The sequence below is a fragment of the Neoarius graeffei genome, chromosome 9 (assembly GCF_027579695.1).
Source record: "Neoarius graeffei isolate fNeoGra1 chromosome 9, fNeoGra1.pri, whole genome shotgun sequence".
NCBI classification, from domain to species: domain Eukaryota; kingdom Metazoa; phylum Chordata; class Actinopteri; order Siluriformes; family Ariidae; genus Neoarius; species Neoarius graeffei.
Genome location: NC_083577.1, coordinates 45,777,784 through 45,800,765, shown reverse-complemented (window position 1 = coordinate 45,800,765; position 22,982 = coordinate 45,777,784). Strand labels below are relative to the sequence as shown.

Here is a 22,982-nt window from a genome sequence, read left to right as displayed (position 1 = left end):
CATCCACCTGCTGTTTTATGCAGTTATCTAATCAGCCAATCCCTGGACAGCAGCACAATACATAAAATCATGCAGATACAAATCAAGAGCTTCAGTTAATCTTCACTTCAAACATCAGAATGGGAAAAATTGTGATCTGTGTGACTTTCACTATGGCATGAGTGTTGGTGCCAGATAGGTTGGTTGGAGTATTTCAGAAACTGCTGATCTCCTGGGGTTTTCACACACACAACAGTCTCTAGAGTTTACACAGAATGGTGCGAAAAACAAAACAACATTGAGCGAGTGACAGTTCTGTGGGTGGAAACGACTTGTTGATAAGAGAGGTCAGAGGAAAATGGCCAGACTGGTTTGAGCTGCCAGGAAGGATATAGTAACTCATAGCAACTCTTTACAACCATGATCAGCAGAAAAGCATCTCAGCATGCAACAGCAGAAGAACACACTGGGTTCCACTCCTGCCAGCCAAGAACAGAAATCTTAGAATCGAGAACAAAGTTCCTATTAAGATGGTCAGTGAGTGTATATCATGTTGACACGGCATAACAAGAGAACTGTAACAAGAGAGAATTAGTGTGCACACTCACAAATAAGCCAAGATCCTATAACCAGAGAAGGCTGGGACCACTAAAACAGAAAACTTTTCACAGTCCAAATGTGAACTTCTAAATGGAACTATTGGCAAACAAACACAAGCTCCTATTCCATGCAGTGATGACAAATTATCACAGGTCATCACTAAGGACACAAGTTGAAGCACTGCTTCCTGAGCAGCATAATTACAGCACAAAGAACAAACCAAATCTTGTTGAAAAATACAGACTTAAAAAGAGAAGACTTGTGTGAGACATACGTGATATACAGTCATGGCAAAAAGAAAGTACACCCTTCCAAAATTCTACTGTATATTTTTATTTATCAGGGCCTAAATAATATTTGTGTGAACCTCACCAACTTCTATAAACAAACTCATATCAGGGGACAAAAAAAACAAACAAACACCCATAACAGATTTCAATATGTTCCCCCTTCCCGGAAATGACCAGCTTGCTGTACACTATCCACCTTATTACACCTTATTAATGACGTGGTCCATATCCAGAAATAACAGACCATAGAATGCCGTAACTGACAGATTAGAATTGAATATTCAACAAAGCTGTGTAATAAATAGACTTTAAACAGTTTTAGAGCTTCAGCCACTTCCTTTATGATGTCCCTTAGTTCTATAGTCAACTGCAGCTCCATTTTTTACTTTGTATTTCCTTGTAAAGCTGTACTTCTTTTTGGATCACACAATTCTGCTAAAGCAGAGTATCAGAGGTGTTGTGGACCTGCCTTTTTTTTCTTGCTTTGAGTTGTGAACAGACCCCATGGGGCTCCAATGCTTAGAAAGGTACTATTTGCTACTATTCAGTGTGTTTCTGATACACCTTAACCTGGGACAAAATCTCCAGTGAGAGCAAAGAAAAGTCAAGTGCTTGGCAAATTTCACAAGTGAAAGATAGTTAAAAGATTGGTATCTCTCATGTGCTCATGTAACAATGATACACTTGTGTGCTTTGTAACAAATACAGCAGGGTCTGGTATAAGCCCTTCACAACTATTTTCATACTCTTTCTTTACAATAGAACAGCATACCGATGGATATATGGAAAACCAGAGGTAACAGAACTAGTGAGAGAGATGGTGGCTCTCGTCGGCCTTTTGAGCTCCCTGGGAAAGCTAGCTCATATAGCTTTCTTGCTTATCGTAGTGACTCAACTTAAACATCCATTTTTATACAATGAGTTAAATCATCTTTTGAGTAAAGTCGCTGAGCTCCAGGTTACTATGGAACTTTCCAGTCCTGTGATATATGTTGATATACAACACAGTGCATGCGAGAAAACGTGGACGGCTCCTTTGAAGCCATTAACATCTGATCAAAATCTGCTACGAGCTCTTAATTTGGTACAAGAGTTTGCCCTAGTTAATGTGCTTCTTTTGTGCAACAACACGGCTTTAAATCCAGGGCCAGAGGAAAATACCTGTGCTGCTTGTCATAAGAATTTCAAGAAAAGTCATACTTGACTTCGTTGTTGCGAGTGTGATTGTGCTTTCCATGATACAAAGCTGAGGGAAGCTATGAAGCTGCGTGGATTGAAAATCTTTCATCAGAATATAGAGTCTGAAACGCAAAATCAGTGAACTGCGGTTAATTATGCAAGAACTTAAATCATTTATTAGCTCTTACTGAAACTTGGGCTAAGAATCTACCTGGCTACAATCTGTTCAGACACGATAGAGGATCTAAAGGCAGAGGAGTAGCTGTCTATGTTAAGGATGAAATAATGGTCACACGAAGATGTGATTTAGAAGACCCATCTGTTGAAGGACTTTGGCTTGAGAGAACTATGCCAAAAACCCACGGATTTTTGGTGGGTACTTTTTATAGACCCCCAAACTCTTCAAATCACCACGACAAGGACTTCATGGTTAAACTGGACAACGTCCTTGGCAATGCTGTGTCTGAAGGAAAGGAGATCATAATCGTAGGTGATTTTAACTGTGACCTTTTATCAAACAGAACTCAAGTGCCAGAGCATAAACATTTTAGAGCGCTCATTCGTAGCTTAAATTTCAAACTATTAATTAAGGAAGCGACTAGAATAAACTCAAGTTTCAAGTACTCTCTTAGATCTAATTGCGTCTAATATTCCGCAGAATATTAGGGATTGCGGGGTGACGAGCACTAGTTTGAGTGATCATGAATTAAATTTATTGCATACGCAAACTTAATTGGAAAAAAGCGTCAGCCCAAATCAAAACGTTCAGAAATTATGCCAATTACGATCAAGTAAAATTCTGCAATGAGTTGAAAGGGGTTAATCCAGAGGTGGGCAAACTACGGCCCGCGGGCCACATCCGGCCCGTTGGCGTTTTTAATCCGGCCCGCGGAAGACAATCATATAAACGCGATTGAGCAGATCTATAAACTATAAGCTTCAGTGTTATCACGTAGACAGGTGTTCTAGAGATCCGTCTTTCCAGTCAGTCGTATTCACGCGAGATTACATTTGCAGAGTGGTGCAGCGCGTGCCATGGAAGTCATTCTGGCGCCCGTGCCACTGATGATCTCGAGAACACAGGATAAAACTTTACAATGAGTGGTCCTAAAAGAAGAAAAGTGGACAGTGAGTGCAGGGTGTTCAATAAAGAATGGACAACTAAGTATTTTTTTGCTGAAGTCCGATCAAAGGCTGTATGTCTTATTTGCAAAGAAACCGTTGCAGTTTTAAAGGAATATAACATCAAACGGCACTTTTCCTCCAAGCATGCTAATTATGCTAACAACCAGTCAGCACAAGCACGGACGAATACAGCTCAGCGGTTGCTGAGTGAATGTGAGTATTAACACTTTCTCTTTTTAAAACTATGTTGGAGCTGTAATAAGATGGTAGTCACATGTTTACAGACATAATAATATAAAAAGTATAACTCTTAGTAATTTTGGTTGTCGTGGGTGGCTGCTGTAGTGCTGGTGTTTGTTTTTAAAGCCTAGGTCACAACCGGCCGTACGTGCTCCTACGGCCGGTCTACGTGCAAAAAACGCAAGAAACGTACGGAGGGCGTGCGTGTGATGTGCTGATTTTCGAGCCGTAGACTGGCCGCAGACCGGCTGCAGAGGTTCTTTGTCATGTCAAACAAACTCTATGGGCGCTTACGTTTTTTTCAGGTTGCAAGACAAACTTACAGCCAACGCGCGTCTTTCTCCATGAACAAAAAAAATCGCACGCCCAAAAAATCGTATGTCCGGTTGTGACCTAGGCTTAAGTACCATGTGCTTTTGGGTGTCTGCTCCGCCCCTCATTTATGTCCCTGTCTATTATGAGCAGCTGACCTTGCTTCTGCTTATATCTGTTCCTGGACTTTTGCCTGTGGAGGTTATTCTGATCTATGAGTGGCCTTTTGGAATATGAAAACCTGTTTTGAACCTGTGTTTTGATTTTTTGAGGACTGGAAATATTTCAGTGAGTGACTTTGAACCTGAAAACCAGTTTGGAGTTTTTTGCTTTCTTGAGCTGTTTTGTTTGATTTTGTGGGCTGGATGGATCCAGTGCCAAACCATTGAACTGCAAACATTTTGGAATGGTGTGGTACCCAAACTGTTGAACTGCAAACATTTTGGAATAGTGTGGTACCCAAACTGTTGAACTGCAAACATTTTGGAATGGTGTGGTACCTCTCCTACTAATGGTGGTTGGTTGTACTGGCAGGCTGGAAGTGGATGGTTAAAAAAAAACACTCGGGTGTAAATCTACGAGTTCAGTGAAATGTACAAAAATGATATGCACTGATATGTAATTTAGTTCAATTTAATGATATGCAATTTAGTTGTATGTATAAAATGATACAAATATACAAATACACTGGCATCCTACTCATCCTGGCAGCTCAAAGATGTAATTTAAGAATTAAGTGTGCTACTTTTCTTACTGTCACGTGTGTGTGTGTGTGTGTGTGTGTGTGTGTGTGTGTGTGTGTGTGTGTGTGTGTGTGTGTGTGTGTGTGTTACTTTTCTGGATGGATCCAGTGCCAATCTATTGAACTGCAAACATTTTTCTGCTCTGCCTTTGTTGACTGAGAACTAAAATAAATGTCAATCTGATCTGCATTTGGGTCTCTGTCAGTGAAGGCCTTACAATAACACTAAAGCTTTTCCGGTTTATGTTCGATATGTATGAATTTGGTGCTGGCCCGGCCCGCCTGGCAAATTTCAAAAGTCAATGTGGCCCCTGAGCCAAAAAGTTTGCCCACCCCTGGACCAGGACGACTGATCCGTGTGAAGGAAAGAATGAATGGGGCCATGTATCGTGAGATTTTGAGTGAAAACCTCCTTCCGTCAGCAAGGGCATTGAAGATGAAACGTGGCTGGGTCTTTCAGCATGACAATGATCCCAAACACACCGCCCGGGCAACGAAGGAGTGGCTTCGTAAGAAGCATTTCAAGGTCCTGGAGTGGCCTAGCCAGTCTCCAGATCTCAACCCCACAGAAAATCTTTGGAGGGAGTTGAAAGTCCGTGTTGCCCAGCGACAGCCCCAAAACATCACTGCTCTAGAGGAGATCTGCATGGAGGAATGGGCCAAAATACCAGCAACAGTGTGTGAAAACCTTGTGAAGACTTACAGAAAAAGTTTGATCTCTGTCATTGCCAACAAAGGGTATATAACAAAGTATTGAGATGAACTTTTGTTATTGACCAAATACTTATTTTCCACCATAATTTGCAAATAAATTCTTTAAAAATCAGACAATGTGATTTTCTGGATTTTTTTTTCTCATTCTGTCTCTCATAGTTGAAGTGTACCTATGATGAAAATTACAGGCCTCTCATCTTTTTAAGTGGGAGAACTTGCACAATTGGTGACTGACTAAATACTTTTTTGCCCCACTGTGTGTGTGTGTGTGTGTATGAGTGTTTAGTCTATGTCTAGTTCTTATCTAGAGTGTTTATACTGTTTATATTGTTTATTTCAATTATTCTATTTTTATTTATTGCATTGCCTGTTTGCACCGTGGGTCAGAGAGGACTGAAATTTCATCTGTGCTGTATGTCGAGCATGTATAGCATATTTGACAATAAAGTTGACTTGACTTGCCTGTTGACATTTATTGGTAAACTACAAAACTAGAAATTAATACAAACAACGACGAATGATTAACAAAATGTGATCTATGAAAATACTTAGTAAGTGGGTAGAAAGTGGAACAAAAAGATTTGACACAGGTTAAACATTATCAGTTCATTTGTTTACAAACATTAGAATTACTTCCTCATTTACGTCAGCACCGACATCGATATATTTAAAAATAGTATAAGTCTATGCAAAACAAATTTTAAATAAAAACTATGTTTTGTTAACTTAATACCACATACCAATTATTATTTTTTTTTATAAATAATCATCTGGATGTCGATAATTATGGAACGGTGTCGATAACTGTGGACAAAGGTGTCGATAATTGTGGAACAGTGTCATGTGATCTGATGCGCTAAGTAATCGGGAATCAACTCTTTTTTTTTTTTCTTCCCAAGTGGAAGTTTGAGTAATTATTCATGCACAATATACATATTGAAAGTATTTTCTACTTCTGCAATGGTTAAGGTTGTCGGTAATTGTAGCCGCCACTCTAGTTTCTTTTTTAGTTTTTATTTAGTATGTGTTGTATGTGTGAAGCAGGGCTCCTGTTGATAGCAGAGGTGTATAGCCACTGACTGGACTACCCTGTTATTTTATTTAAATAAAGGTATCTAACTATATAAGCCCAAACTTGTTACGTTTTTATCCTGTACATTCAAGAACCAATGTAATAATTCCAGAAACTGTTGATCTCCTGGGATTTCATGCAAAACAACTTGAGAGAGCATTACGCTGCTGCCACATGATTGGCTGTTTGGATAATTGCATGAATGATACAAGTCTCATCTCATTATCTCTAGCTGCTTTATCCTGTTCAATGATACAAGTGTTGGTTATAATTAAAATTGTTAGTAAGTGTGTGTGTGTGTGTGTGTGTGTGTGTGTGTGTGTGTGTGTGTGTGTGTGTGTGGAGATGTACTGAAAGATACAGGTACTAGCACTTCTGATTGGACTTACTTTAACCAATCTCCAGCACTCCGCTATAATGGCATACTGAACTCGATTTAGTGCAAAGCCATCAATCTCCTTTCTGAGGCGTACAGGTGCTTGCCCCACCTCAGTCATCAGTTCAAAAGCAATATCCATAGCTGTAGGCAGCGTGTCAGGGTGAGGAACCAGCTCCACCAGACGAACATAGTAGGGTGGGTTCACCTGTAAAATGTCAGGAACACACCGATCATAGCAACACATACTTTCCCTCAGGAAAAAAAAAGCATTTAAGACCTAGTTGTGTTTGGTGAGGTTAAAGATAAGATGCTGCTAGTTTATCTCCTCTTCTGTGTGTCAGGCTAATCCCTAATGATTAGCATTAAACATTTACTCAGTGAACATGTAACTGTAAACCATTCACCTTTTGGTACACATACAAAGACACTTCAGTAACCCTGAACTGCACAAGATGGAAACACACTCTGGATGGAACAGCAGTCTATCAGAGTGCATCACACACACATTCATGCATTCGCACACACTCCTTCACACCTGGGAGCAATTTATCATAGCCAATGCACCTACTGGCACGTTTTTGGGAAGTGGCAGGAAACCACAGTACCTTTAGGAAACTTATACTAACACAAGGAGAACATTTAAAACTCAACACAGGCAGTAACTGGATCTTTGGATTAAAACCCAGACCCTGGAGCTGTGAGGTGACAAACCCTCCCCACTGCCATTCACTCCTCTGAGGATTCCTAAACAAAACACAGTGTTACAGTGCAAATCTCACTGACCGGGTGGGATATAATACAGCGTTTTGGGTTCTGGACTAGAGAGAAGACGTTGCTGGGCATCAGACACGAGGTGGAGCTGCTGAGGATAGTGTCCTCACCCACATGACTTTCCACAGCCTGGAAAACAGTCTGCTTGGCCTGTACATCCTCAAAAACACATTCCTAACAAGCAAACCACACACAGATTGGAGAAAATGAACATTTCAATATTTGAATAAAGCATAACTAGGACAATTAAGGTATGACAAAAATATGTTTTTAGCCGGTACATTTAATTTTGTAGCATTCAAATTCTGAAATCATGGTTTTCAGTAACAGGTGATTTTTTTTTTGTGACAACTACGTATAAAACCATACAGTACATGCTGATAAGCTTTAGCTGCCAAAAGAATTTTCACACATTCCTTGAACTGTCATTAGCTTGGAGGTTGAAAAGCCAAAACTTTTCCTTGTGTGGTTAATATGTTAATGATCAAACCACACAAACTAGAGACTGGATATAAGCTGATACAACATTCAACACATTATCATTCAAAACAGTTTAAATTTCCTGTTAGGACCTGAACTTTTCTGATACTACATTCAGAGCATGATTTTAACCACGCAGACTTGTTTGAGAATGAAAGTCTCTTTCAGATCTTTGATAACATACAGTGGTGCTTGAAAGTTTGTGAACCCTTTAGAATTTTCTATATTTCTGCATAAATATGACCTAAAACAACATCAGATTTTCACACAAGGCCTAAAAGTAGATAAAGAGAACCCAGTTAAACAAATGAGACAAAAATATTATACTTGGTCATTTATTTATTGAGGAACATGATCCAATATTACATATTTGTCAGTGGCAAAAGTACGTGAACCTCTAGGATCAGCAGTTAATTTGAAGGTGAAATTAGAGTCAGGTGTTTTCAATCAATGGGATGACAATCAGGTGTGAGTGGGGCACCCTGTTTTATTTAAAGAACAGGGATCTATCAAAGTCTGATCTTCACAACACATGTTTGTGGAAGTGTATCATGGCACGAACAAAGGAGATTTCTGAGGACCTCAGAAAAAGCGTTGTTGATGCTCATCAGGCTGGAAAAGGTTACAAAACCATCTCTAAAGAGTTTGGACTCCACCAATCCACAGTCAGACAGATTGTGTACAAATGGAGGAAATTCAAGACCATTGTTACCCTCCCCAGGAGTGGTCGACCAACAAAGATCACTCCAAGAGCAAGGCGTGTAATAGTCGGCGAGGTCACAAAGGACCCCAAGATAACTTCTAAGCAATTGAAGGCCTCTCTCACATTGGCTAATGTTAATGTTCATGAGTCCACCATCAGGAGAACACTGAACAACAATGGTGTGCATGGCAGGGTTGCAAGGAGGAAGCCACTGCTCTCCAAAAAGAACATTGGTGCTTGTCTGCAGTTTGTGAAAGATCATATGGACAAACCAGAAGGCTATTGGAAAAATGTTTTGTGGACGGATGAGACCAAAATAGAACTTTTTGGTTTAAATGAGAAGCGTTATGTTTGGAGAAAGGAAAACACTGTATTCTAGCATAAGAACCTTATCCCATCTGTGAAACATGGTGGTGATAGTATTATGGTTTGGGCCTGTTTTGCAGCATCTGGGCCAGGATGGCTTGCCATCATTGATGGAACAATGAATTCTGAATTATACCAGCCAATTCTAAAGGAAAATGTCAGGACATCTGTCTATGAACTGAATCTCAAGAGAAGGTGGGTCATGCAGCAAGACAACGACCCTAAGCACACAAGTCGTTCTACCAAAGAATGGTTAAAAAAGAATAAAGTTGATGTTTTGGAATGGCCAAGTCAAAGTCCTGACCTTAATCCAATCAAAATGTTGTGGAAGGAGCTGAAGTGAGCAGTTCATGTGAGGAAACCCACCAACATCCCAGAGTTGAAGCTGTTCTGTTCCGAGGAATGGGCTAAAATTCCTCTAAGCCAGTGTGCAGGACTGATCAACAGTTACCGGAAACGTTCGTTTGCAGTTATTGCTGCACAAGGGGGTCACACCAGATACTGAAAGCAAAGGTTCACATACTTTTGCCACTTACGGATATATAATATTGGATCATTTTCCTCAATAAATAAATAACCAAGTATAATTTTTTTGTTTCATTTGTTTAACTGGGTTCTCTTTACCTACTTTTAGGACTTGTGTGAAAATCTGATAATGTTTTAGGTCATATTTATGCAGAAATATAGAAAATTCTAAAGGGTTCACAAACTTTCAAGCACCACTGTAAGTAATCTGGGAGGCTTAGTCCATCTATGATCCATCTCTGTGTCAGCATACTCCTCTTTGTCACATGAAAACCTTTTTACATCACTATAGTTCCAAAGGTTAGGGAAGCAGCCTTGGGCCCAAAGAGTCACTAGTTCGATTCCCTGGACTGGTAGGAAAATCCATAGCTGAAGTGCCCTTGAGCAAGGCACCTACCCCAAAGTGCTCCCCAGGCCCTGGGTATGTGTGCACGCTTGTGGTATGTTGCTCAGGATAAGAGCGTCTGCTAACTGCTTGTAATGTAATGTAGATTTCTGTGTTAGCGTTATTTGACAACAAATTGTACTTGTATCCACTGTTAAAGATTAAATGTTCAAAAGAGTACCATTCATTCAAAACTCAAAACTATTTTTCTAAATAAAAAGTTTATGGTTATCGTACTCAGGCAGAATATCAAATATCAATGGATAATAAAGATGGTGACTGGCTATAAGGTTAGAAAATCACACATTTAAAAGTATCCAGTGCTGTACAGTGGTGCTTGAAAGTTTGTGAACCCTTTAGAATTTTCTATATTTCTGCATAAATATGACCTAAAACATCAGATTTTCACACAAGTCCTAAAAATAGATAAAGAGAACCCAGTTAAACAAATGAGACAAAAATATTATACTTGGTCATTTATTTATTGAGGAAAATGATCCAATATTACATATCTGTGAGTGGCAAAAGTATGTGAACCTTTGCTTTCAGTATCTGGTGTGACCCCCTTGTGCAGCAATAACTGCAAATAAACGTTTCCGGTAACTGTTGATCAGTCCTGCACACCGGCTTGGAGGAATTTTAGCCCATTCCTCCATACAGAACAGCTTCAACTCTGGGATGTTGGTGGGTTTCCTCACATGAACTGCTCGCTTCAGGTCCTTCCACAACATTTCAATTGGATTAAGGTCAGGACTTTGACTTGGCCATTCTAAAACATTAACTTTATTCTTCTTTAACCATTCTTTGGTAGAACGAATTGTGTGCTTAGGGTCGTTCTCCTGAGATTCAGTTCATGGACAGATGTCCTGACATTTTCCTTTAGAATTTGCTGGTATAATTCAGAATTCATTATTCCATCAACGATGGCAAGCCGTCCTGGCCCAGATGCAGCAAAACAGGCCCAAATCATGATACTACCACCACCATGTTTCACAGATGGGATAAGGTTCTTATGCTGGAATGCAGTGTTTTCCTTTCTCCAAACATAACGCTTCCCATTTAAACCAAAAAGTTCTATTTTGGTCTCATCCGTCCACAAAACATTTTTCCAATAGCCTTCTGGCTTGTCCGCATAATCTTTAGCAAACTGCAGAGGAGCAGCAATGTTCTTTTTGGAGAGCAGTGGCTTTCTCCTTGCAACCCTGCCATGTACACCATTGTTGTTCAGTGGTCTCCTGATGGTGGACTCATGAACATTAAGCCTCACTCACAACCCACTGTACATGCTACTATGGGCAGTCTACGGTAAAAAATTTGGCAAAACCGTGTTTGAAACTTGCGTGACACTTGTGTGTGTTCAGCGCCGTAGGTGGTCGCAGACTGCCCGTGAAGACTTTTGGTCCTGCACATGCAAATTCTACGGGTCTTGCGACAAATCAAGAACACATACACTACATATGGGACACGTACTCCTTTTGTACACCTGAACCAAGTCAGCAGTGCGGCTAGTAGGGGCTTTTTGCAATGACAGTAAGACGCACAAGTGACGTGCCTCAGAAGTACTACACAAGTATTCCACACTTGCTATTTGTGTGGTGCACAAGACAGAAGTGCATCTCACTTTCTACCCCATGTGTGGCATGCACGCAGCACACGCGACCTGCACGCGATACGAGGGGCAAGACTCTAGGTATATATGTTGGGGAGGAACCAAGAAACCGATCATGTAACATGTAGCATTGTAGAAAGGAAGACCACCTTATTTGCTGTTTTTACTTGAGTATATGTTAATTTACCATGCAAACATTAAATAATAAAACATGTGTATAAGGGAACAACACATTTTATTACATTGTAAAAAATCCCAACTAAATACCCCAACAGTTTGAGCACTGAAACACACTTTGACTCCGAGCTGCTGTCCTGCTCCTACTCCTGCTGAGTGGTGAGACGGGGTGTCGGGATGTCCTTGTCCTCATCACTGAGCATGGCACAATGGCCTGACAGCGATGATGGGATTGCAATGTCCTCACTTCTGGGTATCGTTAGCTGAAACATGCATGAAAAATCAGCATATATAATATTAATTACATAAGCATACAGATACTGAAATGAATGTTTAAAGCATGTGTATTTACCTGTGAAAATACCTCTGGCGGGATGCTGTGCCTTCTGCTGGCTTGAAGGCATACTTCTCCCTGTCTGTGCAGGGCTCGCCGGTGCTGCTACCATCATCAAATTCTTCCTCCTCCTCCTCTGCTGTTTCAGGTTGGGTTACTTCACTTTTGCTCGCTTCTTCTTGGGTCCATTTTCTAAACTTTAAACTGAAAATTTTTTAATTTTTCCCACAAAATATCCAATGTTCTTCAGCCAAAAGACAGATGCAGAATGCTGCAGACACGCTGCTTTTATACCCACTCCTGGCTTGCATCACACACTAGTTATGAGTGATTGTAACGTGCTAATCACATGCGTCACACGCTTCACAAGAGCATGTCCAAAACACTTATGGTGGGTTGTGAGAGAGGCCTTAGCCAATGTGAGAGAGGCCTTCAGTTGCTTACGGTAGAAGTTACCCTGGGGTTCTTTGTGACCTTGCCGACTATTACACGCCCTGCTCTTGGAGTGATCTTTGTTGGTCGACCACTCCTGGGGAGGGTAACAATGGTCTTGAATTTCCTCCATTTGTACACAATCTGTCTGACTGTGGATTGGTGGAGTCTTTAGATATGGTTTTGTAACCTTTTACAGCCTGATGAGCATCAGCAACGCTTTTTCTGAGGTCCTCAGAAATCTCCTTTGTTCGTGCCATGATACACTTCCACAAACATGTGTTGTGAAGATCAGACTTTGATAGATCCCTGTTCTTGAAATAAAACAGGGTGCCCACTCACACCTGATTGTCATCCCATTAATTGAAAACACCTGACTCTAATTTCACCTTCAAATTAACTGCTAATCCTAGAGGTTCACATATTTTTGCCACTCACAGATATGTAATATTGGATCATTTTCCTCAATAAATAAATTACCAATTATAATATTTTTGTCTCATTTGTTTAACTGGGTTCTCTTTATCTACTTTCAGGACTTGTGTGAAAATCTGATGTTTTAGATCATATTTATACAGAAATACAGAAAATTCAAAAGGGTTCACAAACTTTCAAACACCACTGTACACATTTTTTAATCCAGTGGTATCCATAAGTTTTTCAATTATTCCCCACTCAGTATCAGCACACCAGAACAACTAAGATACAGACAGAATACTTGATGTACTTGTCAAGTGGTTCAAATCAATACTTTACCTGAACAAAAAATGCTCCCTTTAGTGCCTGTGAAAGGTCATCATGACTGCTCAGCAGACTCAACTGCTCTGAAGCACTAAGCTTTCCTCTAAGCATTTGAGCTTCCTGAAGCTCCTCTACTTGCTTCCTGTTCAAATACGAAAGATAACATGTTTATGTTTTCAATCCTGGTCACAGGTTAAACGTATAAATCACAAGGGTTCACTTAATCCGATGACTATGAAAATGATGTACATAATGTGCTATGCCCTTCACAGTCACCAGATCTCAAAACTATTTGAACACCTATGGTGGATTTTGGGCTGAAGTATTTGACACTGCTCTCCACCACCATCAAAACACCAACAAAGGGAATATGTCTGGAAGGAACGGTGTTCATTACCCCAGCAGAGTTCCAGAGACTAGGAGAATCTATGCTAAGACACACTGAAGCTGTTCCGGTGGCTTGTGGTGGTCCAACACTTCAGCACAATTTATTTGATATCTTACACTTAATTTATCCATCTCTGTGTGTGTATCCATTTTAAGACACACAAATACTGTGCTGCAAGTTGTGCAATACTTGACCAAGACCAATATTGCCGCTTTTCCACTACAAACGCGGCTGAGTCGGGCTGAGCCGTGCCGTGCTGAGCGGGGCTGTTGGAGTTGCATTTCGACTACAACCGCGCTGAACCGTGCTGGCTGGAAGTGGGTGGACACATTGGGTGGAGTTAGCGAAAGTGGGTGGACGTCAGGTGATGTCGTTAAGCAGCGCAAACAGTGACATCAGTGAGCTTTTAAGCGGTAGTCTCACGACCCGAATAGTAAACAATAAACATGGAGGACATGGAGTCGTTAGTGTTGCTGGTCTTGGTGCTGTGGCTTGTTGTCACCGACAACGCGGACAGATACTGGCAAGAGCGTATAGATGAGGCGAGGCGCATAAGGCTTCAGAAATTCTCGTAATTCTTCTCCTTCCGGGTTTGCGGTGTTTACAGATCCCAGCGTGCTCGCGGGGCATGTGTGGGCATGTGAGGACACTCCTCCTCACCAATCAGTGCACAGGGGAGTGTCTGCTCACGCCCCCAGCCTCACTCGGCACGGCTTGGTTCGCTTCAGCCCCACTCCAAAACGGTGCAAGTTTTAGGGGCTAAGCAGGGCTGAAACGAGCTGAGTCGTGCTGGTTTTTGGTAGTCGAAACGCGAGCCGTGTCGGGCTGAAGTGAGCTGAAAAAGGGTAGTGGAAAAGGGCCATATGATAACATCCTAATATATTCTGTAATATATCTCCTTTACCATTAGCTGTAAATGTTCACTCGTACTTTAAATCAAAAAGCATGCTGTGGTCCTTGGTAAAATCTTGGACTTGTTATATATGACAAAACGTCCTGCTACCCCCTCTATTGACAGAGAAGTTTAAATTCACTATACAAGACTTCCCATAGACACCAATTATATTAAATGTTAAGTGACAGGTTTAAGACTTCAAACTAATTTCAGAAGTCATTATTTTGCACCTAATTGTAGTGAAGTAACTAGGCTAGACAATTTATAAAATATCTAATTGTGAAAATAGTAAATGATATAGTTCACTGAGGTTAAATATTAAAGCCAGTCTATCCTCTGTTTGGTTGTTTATTTTGGTGTTTCATCCAAAAATGATGTGTACTGCCAATTTGCAAGATAACAAATCAACTTAAAGTCTTTCCAACCATTTTCTACCAATTTGTCACAGTTATAAGTTAGAATGTCTTTATTGTCATTATAAATAAATACAACAAAATTAAATGCAATCCTTGGTGCAAAAGAAAATGCATCTAAAAAAAACCTATGAAAATAATACAAGATAAACTAATAAATAATTTAAAAAGTTATTTAAAACAGCAGTCATCATTCACAAACATTCACATCCTGTGGTGTGGAGGGCATTGCATGATCCCATATTGTATTATTGAATGTACAAGTTTGCTTTATTTAATGCCCTTATGGCACTACATTTTTTTTGGTCACAAACCTGATTTCTGCAATGGCCCTTGATGCTTGTTCTGGCTGACTGTCATAGAGTTTAACCCTGTATCCTCCACTTAAGAACACCATGGCCCAGGAGCGGCCAATGAGCCCACTGAAAGAGAAAAGCATCAAGGCTTATTAATCATAATATTAACATTGGGAGATCTGTGTAAGATCCATAGGTAATGAGTGAGGCTGCATATAGGAACACTTATGAATATCAGCCTTAAGCTATTTAAACTGCTCCAAGTTATTCTGCCAATTATCAATATATCAATCTCATCTCATTATCTGTAGCCGCTTTATCCTGTTCTACAGGGTCGCAGGCAAGCCGGAGCCAGCTGACTACGGGCGAAAGGCGGGGTACACCCTGGACAAGTTGCCAGGTCATCACATGGCTGACACATAGACACAGACAACCATTCACACTCACATTCACACCTACGGTCAATTTAGAGTCGCCAGTTAACCTAACCTGCATGTCTTTGGACTGTGGGGGAAACCGGAGCACCCGGAGGAAACCCACGTGGACATGGGGAGAACATGCAAACTCCGCACAGAAAGGCCCTCACCGGCCACGGGGCTCGAACCCGGACCTTCTTGCTGTGAGGTGACAGCGCTAACCACTACACCACCGTGCCACCTCAATACATCAATATCTGTCAAAAAACACTTAATAGGTAAAGATCAACAAAGTAGCTGTAGAACTAAATGAATAAATGAATGTTTGCTGATGATACAAATATCCTCTTTTCTGGTGATAATTTAATGGAACTTTTGCAGGAGATCACAACAGAAATAAGTAAATTAATAATATGGTTCAAAGTAATATTATTTGGTAACAACAAAACAAACACAAATAAATATTCAAATAGATGGGGTTATTATAGAAAGAGTTAAGGAAATCAAATTTCTTGGAACAACTATTGATGAAAAACTCAGTTGGAAACCAAATAAAAAACATACAATCCAAAGTATCAAGAAGTATTGCAATATTAAACAAAGTCAAACAGTTTCTAGATCACAATTCACTCCGGATTCTTTACTGTTCCCTGGTTTCACCTTATTTAAGTTACTGTGCAGAGGTATGGGGCAATAATTACGAAAATACAATACATTCATTATTCATTCTCCAAAAAAGAGCAATAAGGATTATACACAAGGCTGGTTATTGGGATCAAATACATTATTCTTACAGTCAGAAATACTGAAATTTGCAGATCTGGTGGACTATCAAACAGCACAAATATTATTCAAAGCAAACAATAATCTACTACCACATAATATTCAAAAACTGTTCACTGAAAGAGATGGGAGTTATAATTTAAGGGGTTTATTTAAATAAAAAAATTATAGGGTGCGCACAACCAAGAAAAGTTTTTGTATTTCTGTTTGTGGGGTAAAGCGGTGGAACAGTTTGAATGAGGAGCTCAAGAGATGTGCAGACATGAAGTGGTTTAAAAAGATGTACAAAAATTTGATTTTCACAAGGTATAAGGATGAAGGGGATTAATCATAACTGGCTGTTTACTGTGTATTTTTTCTTTTTTGAGTCATCGTGTATTTGTTTTGTTTTTGTCTTGTTCTTCTCCATTGTGAGCGTGGTATTTGTAGTAAACTTATGTGTAGACATGTGGATATACATATATAATTAATTAATTATATGATATAGTCATAGAGAATTGATATCTGAATAGTTGAAGTAATAAGTAATATACAGTATTTTTTATATATATATATATATATATATATATATATATATGAGTGATTCCACGCTTATGGGTACTGAAATGGGGACATGAACTTATTTTTAAAAATTCACCTAAAACCATTTCTTTTTTTACCATCAGGTCACAAAACATGTAATCTTTAATGAATGATATGTTAAAAGATAACTTTAATTTTCTGAGATGTAATAAAAACATATTTATATGCCAAAGTCAGAAAGTAACAGAAGTGTTGTGGACATATATATTCTCAATTTTAACAATGTAGAATTACTTTTTGAAACATAGGAAGGTGATGTTTTAGCAAATATAATTAATAAACATGTGTAGTAGAATAAACATACACATTCTTTCAATAAGATTAACATGGTATATAGCTAGATTGTAATTAATTTGTAACAGACGCGAGATGGACAATCGTAACAGAAGTAATGTAACAGACATCATTTTGGAACTCATAGGCTTGACTTTGGCATATAAATATGTTTTTATTACATCTCAGAAAATTAAAGTTATCTTTTTACATATCATTCATTAAAGATTACATGTTTTGTGACCTGATGGTAAAAAAAGAAATGGTTTTAGGTGAATAAGTTCATGTCCCCATTTCAGTACCCATAAGCGTGGAATCACTCATATATATAAATAAAAAAGGAAGCTAGATAATCAATTCATATTGACTAAAGAAGAGGGGTGGGATTAAATAAGTTTTTACTTCAGCCCACTCCTTTTTGGACATGTAAACTCAAAACTGCTTAGTGTGTCCTTGTTTGTATTTTTGTTTTGTTATATTATTATTACCTATATTATTTAAGGTTTATTTTCTAATTTAGTGGCTTTTTATGTGTTCTTGTTGCAAATGCTGTTTTGCTTTTCTTGTTTTCTGCTTATTTATTCATTGTTTGTTTTCATGTTCGAAATAAACTATAAATGGGGGAAAGTAACAACAAAATGTTCTTCTCTCATTACAAAGGACCCTCGCCACACAATAATAGAAACATTGGCCTCAGTAACAGACGATTCCTGGCTTATGGCCCTTTTCCACTACCCTTTTTCAGCTCACTTCAGCCCGACACGGCTCGCGTTTCGACTACCAAAAACCAGCACGACTCAGCTCGCTTCAGCCCTGCTTAGCCCCAAAACTCGCACGGTTTTGGAGTGGGGCTGAAGCGAGCTGAGTGAGGCTGGGGGCGTGAGCAGACACTCCCCTGTGCACTGATTGGTGAGGAGGAGTGTCCTCACATGCCCACACACGCCCCGCGAGCGCGCTGGGATCTGTAAACACCGCAAACCCGGAAGGAGAAGAATTACGAGAATTTCTGAAGCCTTATGCGCCTCGCCTCATCTATACGCTCTTGCCAGTATCTGTTGGCGTTGTCGGTGACAACAAGCCACAGCACCAAGACCAGCAACACTAACGACTTCATGTCCTCTATGTTTATTGTTTACTATTCGGGTCGTGAGACTACCGCTTAAAAGATCACTGATGTCACTGTTTGCGCTGCTTAACGACATCACGTTACGTCCACCCACTTTCGCTAACTCCACCCAGTGTGTCCACCCACTTCCAGCCAGCACGGTTCAGCGCGGTTGTAGTCGAAATGCAACCCCAACAGCCCCGCTCAGCCCGACTCAGCACGGCACGGCTCAGCCGCGTTTGTAGTGGAAAAGCGGCATTATTGTTCTAAAAGAGTTGGCAAATATCCAAATACAACATATCGAAGGTCGAACAGAAACTCAAATGGGGCAGCTGCAGGACCTGAGCTCGGCAGGTTATACTGTTACCATTATTAGATATGTTTAACAGTTACTTTACTAGTTGAGTTAAAATGTCATTAACCCGCTCACCTTCCTACAACTGTAATTATATTCCCTTTAGATGAAGACATGCTGTAAGATTGCTGATAACACCAACAAAAGCCAGTTTCGTGAATCATGTGATCATAAGTAGCACTGTGGGGCGCCTACGGAAGCCTACAAGCACCAAATTAGATTGAAAGAGCATGCGTTTTCTCTAATGGTAATGTTTAAAGCACTGAGCTCTATATAAAATCTGGAGCGCTCAGAGGCTCGTCAGAGTGAAGCCGGCTGGACGCCATCTTGCCACTCCCAATGCGGAGTGGAACTGTCATTTAGACCACTGGAAGCTACACAAAAGTTATTTATGTAGTTGGTGAGAAAAATTAGAAGAAAAAAATGGGTACATGTGAAGTAGTACCCAGTACTGTACAAATCGTCAGGTTAAAGGCTGTGGACGGACATTTCACCTGTGAGTATTAAAAGCTAGGGTGTGATCATTTTTACACGCGTGCACAGCACAAACAAACAAACAAATAAATGAGTTTCAATAATCCTGTTTCTACAACTGTCCTAAATAGAAATGAAGTATTGTACAGCCTTTGTGTTGGTATAATAATGTAAGTAAGTAAGTAAATACACACACACACACATTACTGTATATAATATACAGCAGAATGTGTATGTGTGCGCGCACGTGTGTGGGTATATATATATATATATATATATATATATATATATATATATATATATATATAGGTCCGTCTCAGAAACTGGTCTCTCATTTGGGACATTATGGTCAAAAAATAAATTTTCTAATTTTACTTTTTTTTTTTTTGCATTTACCTAACACTCAATGTTTCTTTTGTCATGTTTAATAAGAATAAAGATAGTATCTTGCTTTATCTGGCCTCCACTGTGGAAAATTTTTTTATTACAATTCAAATGCTTTTGGAAAATTGATTTACATATAAAATAACATCATCATGAAGAATTAAAGCCCCTCCTTCACAGATGAGTGAAAATATTGAATAAATTTCCTCTTTTTGATTGCTTGGGTTAAAAATGCCAAATTATGATGACTGAATTGATTATTCACTTAAATATGAATAATATGATATATTTTAGATATTTGATATGGCGAAATAGGACACAATGGAAAAATCAAGAACACACCGGAAAGATGAGAATAACGGCGGTGGTAAAAGAACAGCGACTGTACCGGCTGAAGGTCGCGCGGGTCTCTGCTGCGGCGCGCGAGCAACGGGACATCACTACCGCACCGGACAGAGCGGGGGCGGGGCAAAATGACTGGCCGTAGATTCTATCCAAAAGTTCGATCTAAATTGACCATGGCTGCAAAATATTGGCCAAAAATACACAAACACTACGAAATATGAAAGTAAGATGAAAAAGAAACATTCTATTGCCTTTTACTGCAAGACTAAAACAAAATAAAACGGTCAAAACTCACGTTTTCAGTGATAACGTCCGAACAGATCACCCGCGTAACAGAAAGACCGCAAATGGAAGCACGATCAACTTCTAACTGCTGGAGTGGAGAATTCCATTCTACACATGCAAATTGTTAATGTGTGTCCTTCCCCGCACACAAATAACACGCTACGGTAAGAAATAGACCACAACTCATTTTATAGCTCAGAAATTCATACTAGACCAGCTACCATCGTAACATATTCTGTAAGAAACATATTCTATACCTAACTTTCAGCTTTCGTTTTAAAAAACAAAATCGCAGATTTATAACAATGTTTATATGGCGTAGTGATTTTAAGTTCCTACTTTTGGTGAGGTAGTGACCTTGACCCTGAGGCTTTCCGTTTAGATCAAAACACACGTATTGGTTTTGGGTATGCGGAAAATGGAGTTACAACGGTGATCAAATATTTTGCATGATGTTTTATTACAGTAATGATTATTCTGTGAGCACATCAATCCTTAGGTGTATAAAGTTACAACTTAACATACAATTAGTGATAACTGTAGACTTTTCAGTGGATTACAACCTTTTTAAGGGAATGCAATGAAGTCAACCATTTATATGTCCCAGATCAAGCTGCCATTTTCCCACAAATTTGCAGAATTTTTGCCAAATTCTGAAGAGTATTCACATCAAAGATTTAGTTTTATCTGTATTATTTCTTTCATCATTTTATTTCAAATTAAAACCAACATCACTATTCAAAACCGTATAGTTTATTGACTGTGGGCATATTTAGTGGGGTACCCCCCCAGTACCCAGTTTCTGAGACAGACCCATATATATATATATATATATATATATATATATATATATATATATATATATATATATATATATTAGATTAGATACAACTTTATTGATCCCTTTGGGCGGGTTCCCTCAGGGAAATTAAGATTCCAGCAGCATCATTACAGATAAACAGAGAAAAGAAATAGAGAAAACTTCTAGATAAATTAAAATAAATTAAGTATTTACATATACTGCTTGCCATTTGTTTTACTGGCTTCATGACTCATGGACTGCTGCCTGAGTCTATATGTTGTCTGTTACTTTAGTGCCTGTCATCAAGGATAAGGCAGGCAAGGTTGGTAGTGTGGATAACTATAGGCCAATAGCATTAGCCAGTGTAGTGTCAAAAATCTTGGAGAAGATTTTACTAGATCGCCTTAGTCAGTATTTGGGTACCACTCATAATCAGTTTGCCTTTAAAGCAAAGCTTGGTACAGATATGTGTATTTATGCCCTGAAGGAGGCATCACATATGTACATGAGGCAGAATTCTTCTTTATTTGGTTTTATTGATGCCTCTAAGGCATTTGATAGAGTTAACCATTATAAGCTTTTTAAGAAATTGAGGCAAAGGGGTGCCCCTGAGAGTAGTGTTAGGATTCTGACCTATTGGTATGCCAAACAGAGAATGCAGGTCAAATGGGGTAACAGCGTCTCTGCTTCCTTTGGTGTAGGTAATGGTGTGCGCCAGGGGGGCTACTTTCACCAGCTCTGTTTAACTTGTATATGGATGAATTATCTAAACAACTAAATGAATGCAAAACTGGTTGTATGATTGGTAACACTCTGGTAAACCATCTTATGTATGCTGATGACTTAGCTATTCTCTCTCCTAGCAGTGCTGGCTTTCAGCAGTTACTGAATATTATGTTCGGAATATGGGATGAAATATGATGTGCAATATAATGCTAAAAAGAGTGTGGTATTAATATGCAGAACTAAATGCGACAAAGAGCTGTGTTTTCCAGAATTTTATCTTTCTGGTTAAGTATTGAGTGTCTGTAAGAAAATAAAATACCTAGGTCATTACATTACAGACCAGATATCTGATGATGATGATATATAGGCAGTGTCGCATGTTATATGCCCAAGCTAATATTTTGGCTAGGAAATTTCATATGTGCTCAGAGGAAGTAAAAATCAAACTGTTTAAAGCATACTGTATTCCACTGTACACTGCACCCTTATGGGCAAAGTTTAAAAAAGCAAGTCTACAGAAGGTACAGTTAGCCTATAATGACTGTTTAAGGATCCTACTCAGGAGACCAAGGTGCTGTAGTGCTAGTGCCCTGTTCTGTAATGCAGGGGTCAGCACCTTTAAAGCTTTACTGAGGAACCTGATATATAAATTTATATGTCGCTTAAACATGTCACAGAATGACATTATAATGGTGCTGATCAATCCCAGCTATAGTGTAATTCGGTACCAGTCACCAATGTGGAGGTACTGGTATGAATGTCTTTTATAAGGTTTTTTTTTGTTGTTTAATTGATTAGTGTTTGTCTATGTTCTTGTTTGTTTGTCTGTTTTTATATTGGGCATGTGTAATCTGTGTGTGTACTTGGACCTTGAGTCTGGCAAATAAAGATGATGATGATGATGATGATACAAATATAAAAGAATAAGATATGGGGAAAAGAGGGGGAGGGGGAGAAGTGGGGTTAGGGTAAGTGTGTGTGTGGGGGGGAGCAGGAAAGATATTGCACTTTATATTGCACATTATCCGGTATTGCTTATTGTTAGGCTGGGCTACTGCTCCTTCCCATCCTCTGTCCTCCTGTTACCCCTCCTCCCCCTCAGAGAGGAGTTGTACAGTCTGATGGCGTGAGGGACAAAAAAGCTTTTGAGTATGTTCGTCCTGCACTTGGGAAGGAGCATTCTGTCACTGAACAGGCTCCTCTGGTTGCTGATGACGGTGTGCAGAGGGTGACTGGCATCGTCCATGATGTTCAATAGTTTGTCCATAGACCTCTTCTCTGCCACCGTCACCAGAGAGTCCAGCT

The 22,982-nt window shown here is 39.5% G+C and overlaps 2 protein-coding genes across 3 annotated transcripts in view; one reads left to right on the top strand and one right to left on the bottom strand.

The window, feature by feature from the left end:
• The window catches only part of cryl1 (crystallin, lambda 1), a 31,502-nt gene extending 12,634 nt beyond the window's left edge, over positions 1-18,868 (bottom strand). Inside the window, exons 1-5 of the mRNA XM_060929616.1 lie at positions 18,737-18,868; positions 15,166-15,273; positions 13,171-13,297; positions 7,416-7,577; positions 6,643-6,837 (exon numbers count right to left, since the gene is read on the bottom strand). Of these exons, the coding sequence (XP_060785599.1) occupies positions 6,643-6,837; positions 7,416-7,577; positions 13,171-13,297; positions 15,166-15,273; positions 18,737-18,825 (681 nt within the window). The 5' untranslated portion in view covers positions 18,826-18,868. The remainder of the gene's footprint in view (positions 1-6,642; positions 6,838-7,415; positions 7,578-13,170; positions 13,298-15,165; positions 15,274-18,736) is intronic.
• ift88 (intraflagellar transport 88 homolog) overlaps positions 18,331-22,982 on the top strand; it is a 48,836-nt gene continuing 44,184 nt past the window's right edge. The window contains exons 1-2 of one of the 2 annotated variants that reach the window (XM_060929607.1): positions 18,331-18,660; positions 18,768-18,908. In XM_060929607.1, the coding sequence (XP_060785590.1) occupies positions 18,906-18,908 (3 nt within the window). In that variant the 5' untranslated portion in view covers positions 18,331-18,660; positions 18,768-18,905. The other variant, XM_060929608.1, reaches the window with a different exon arrangement.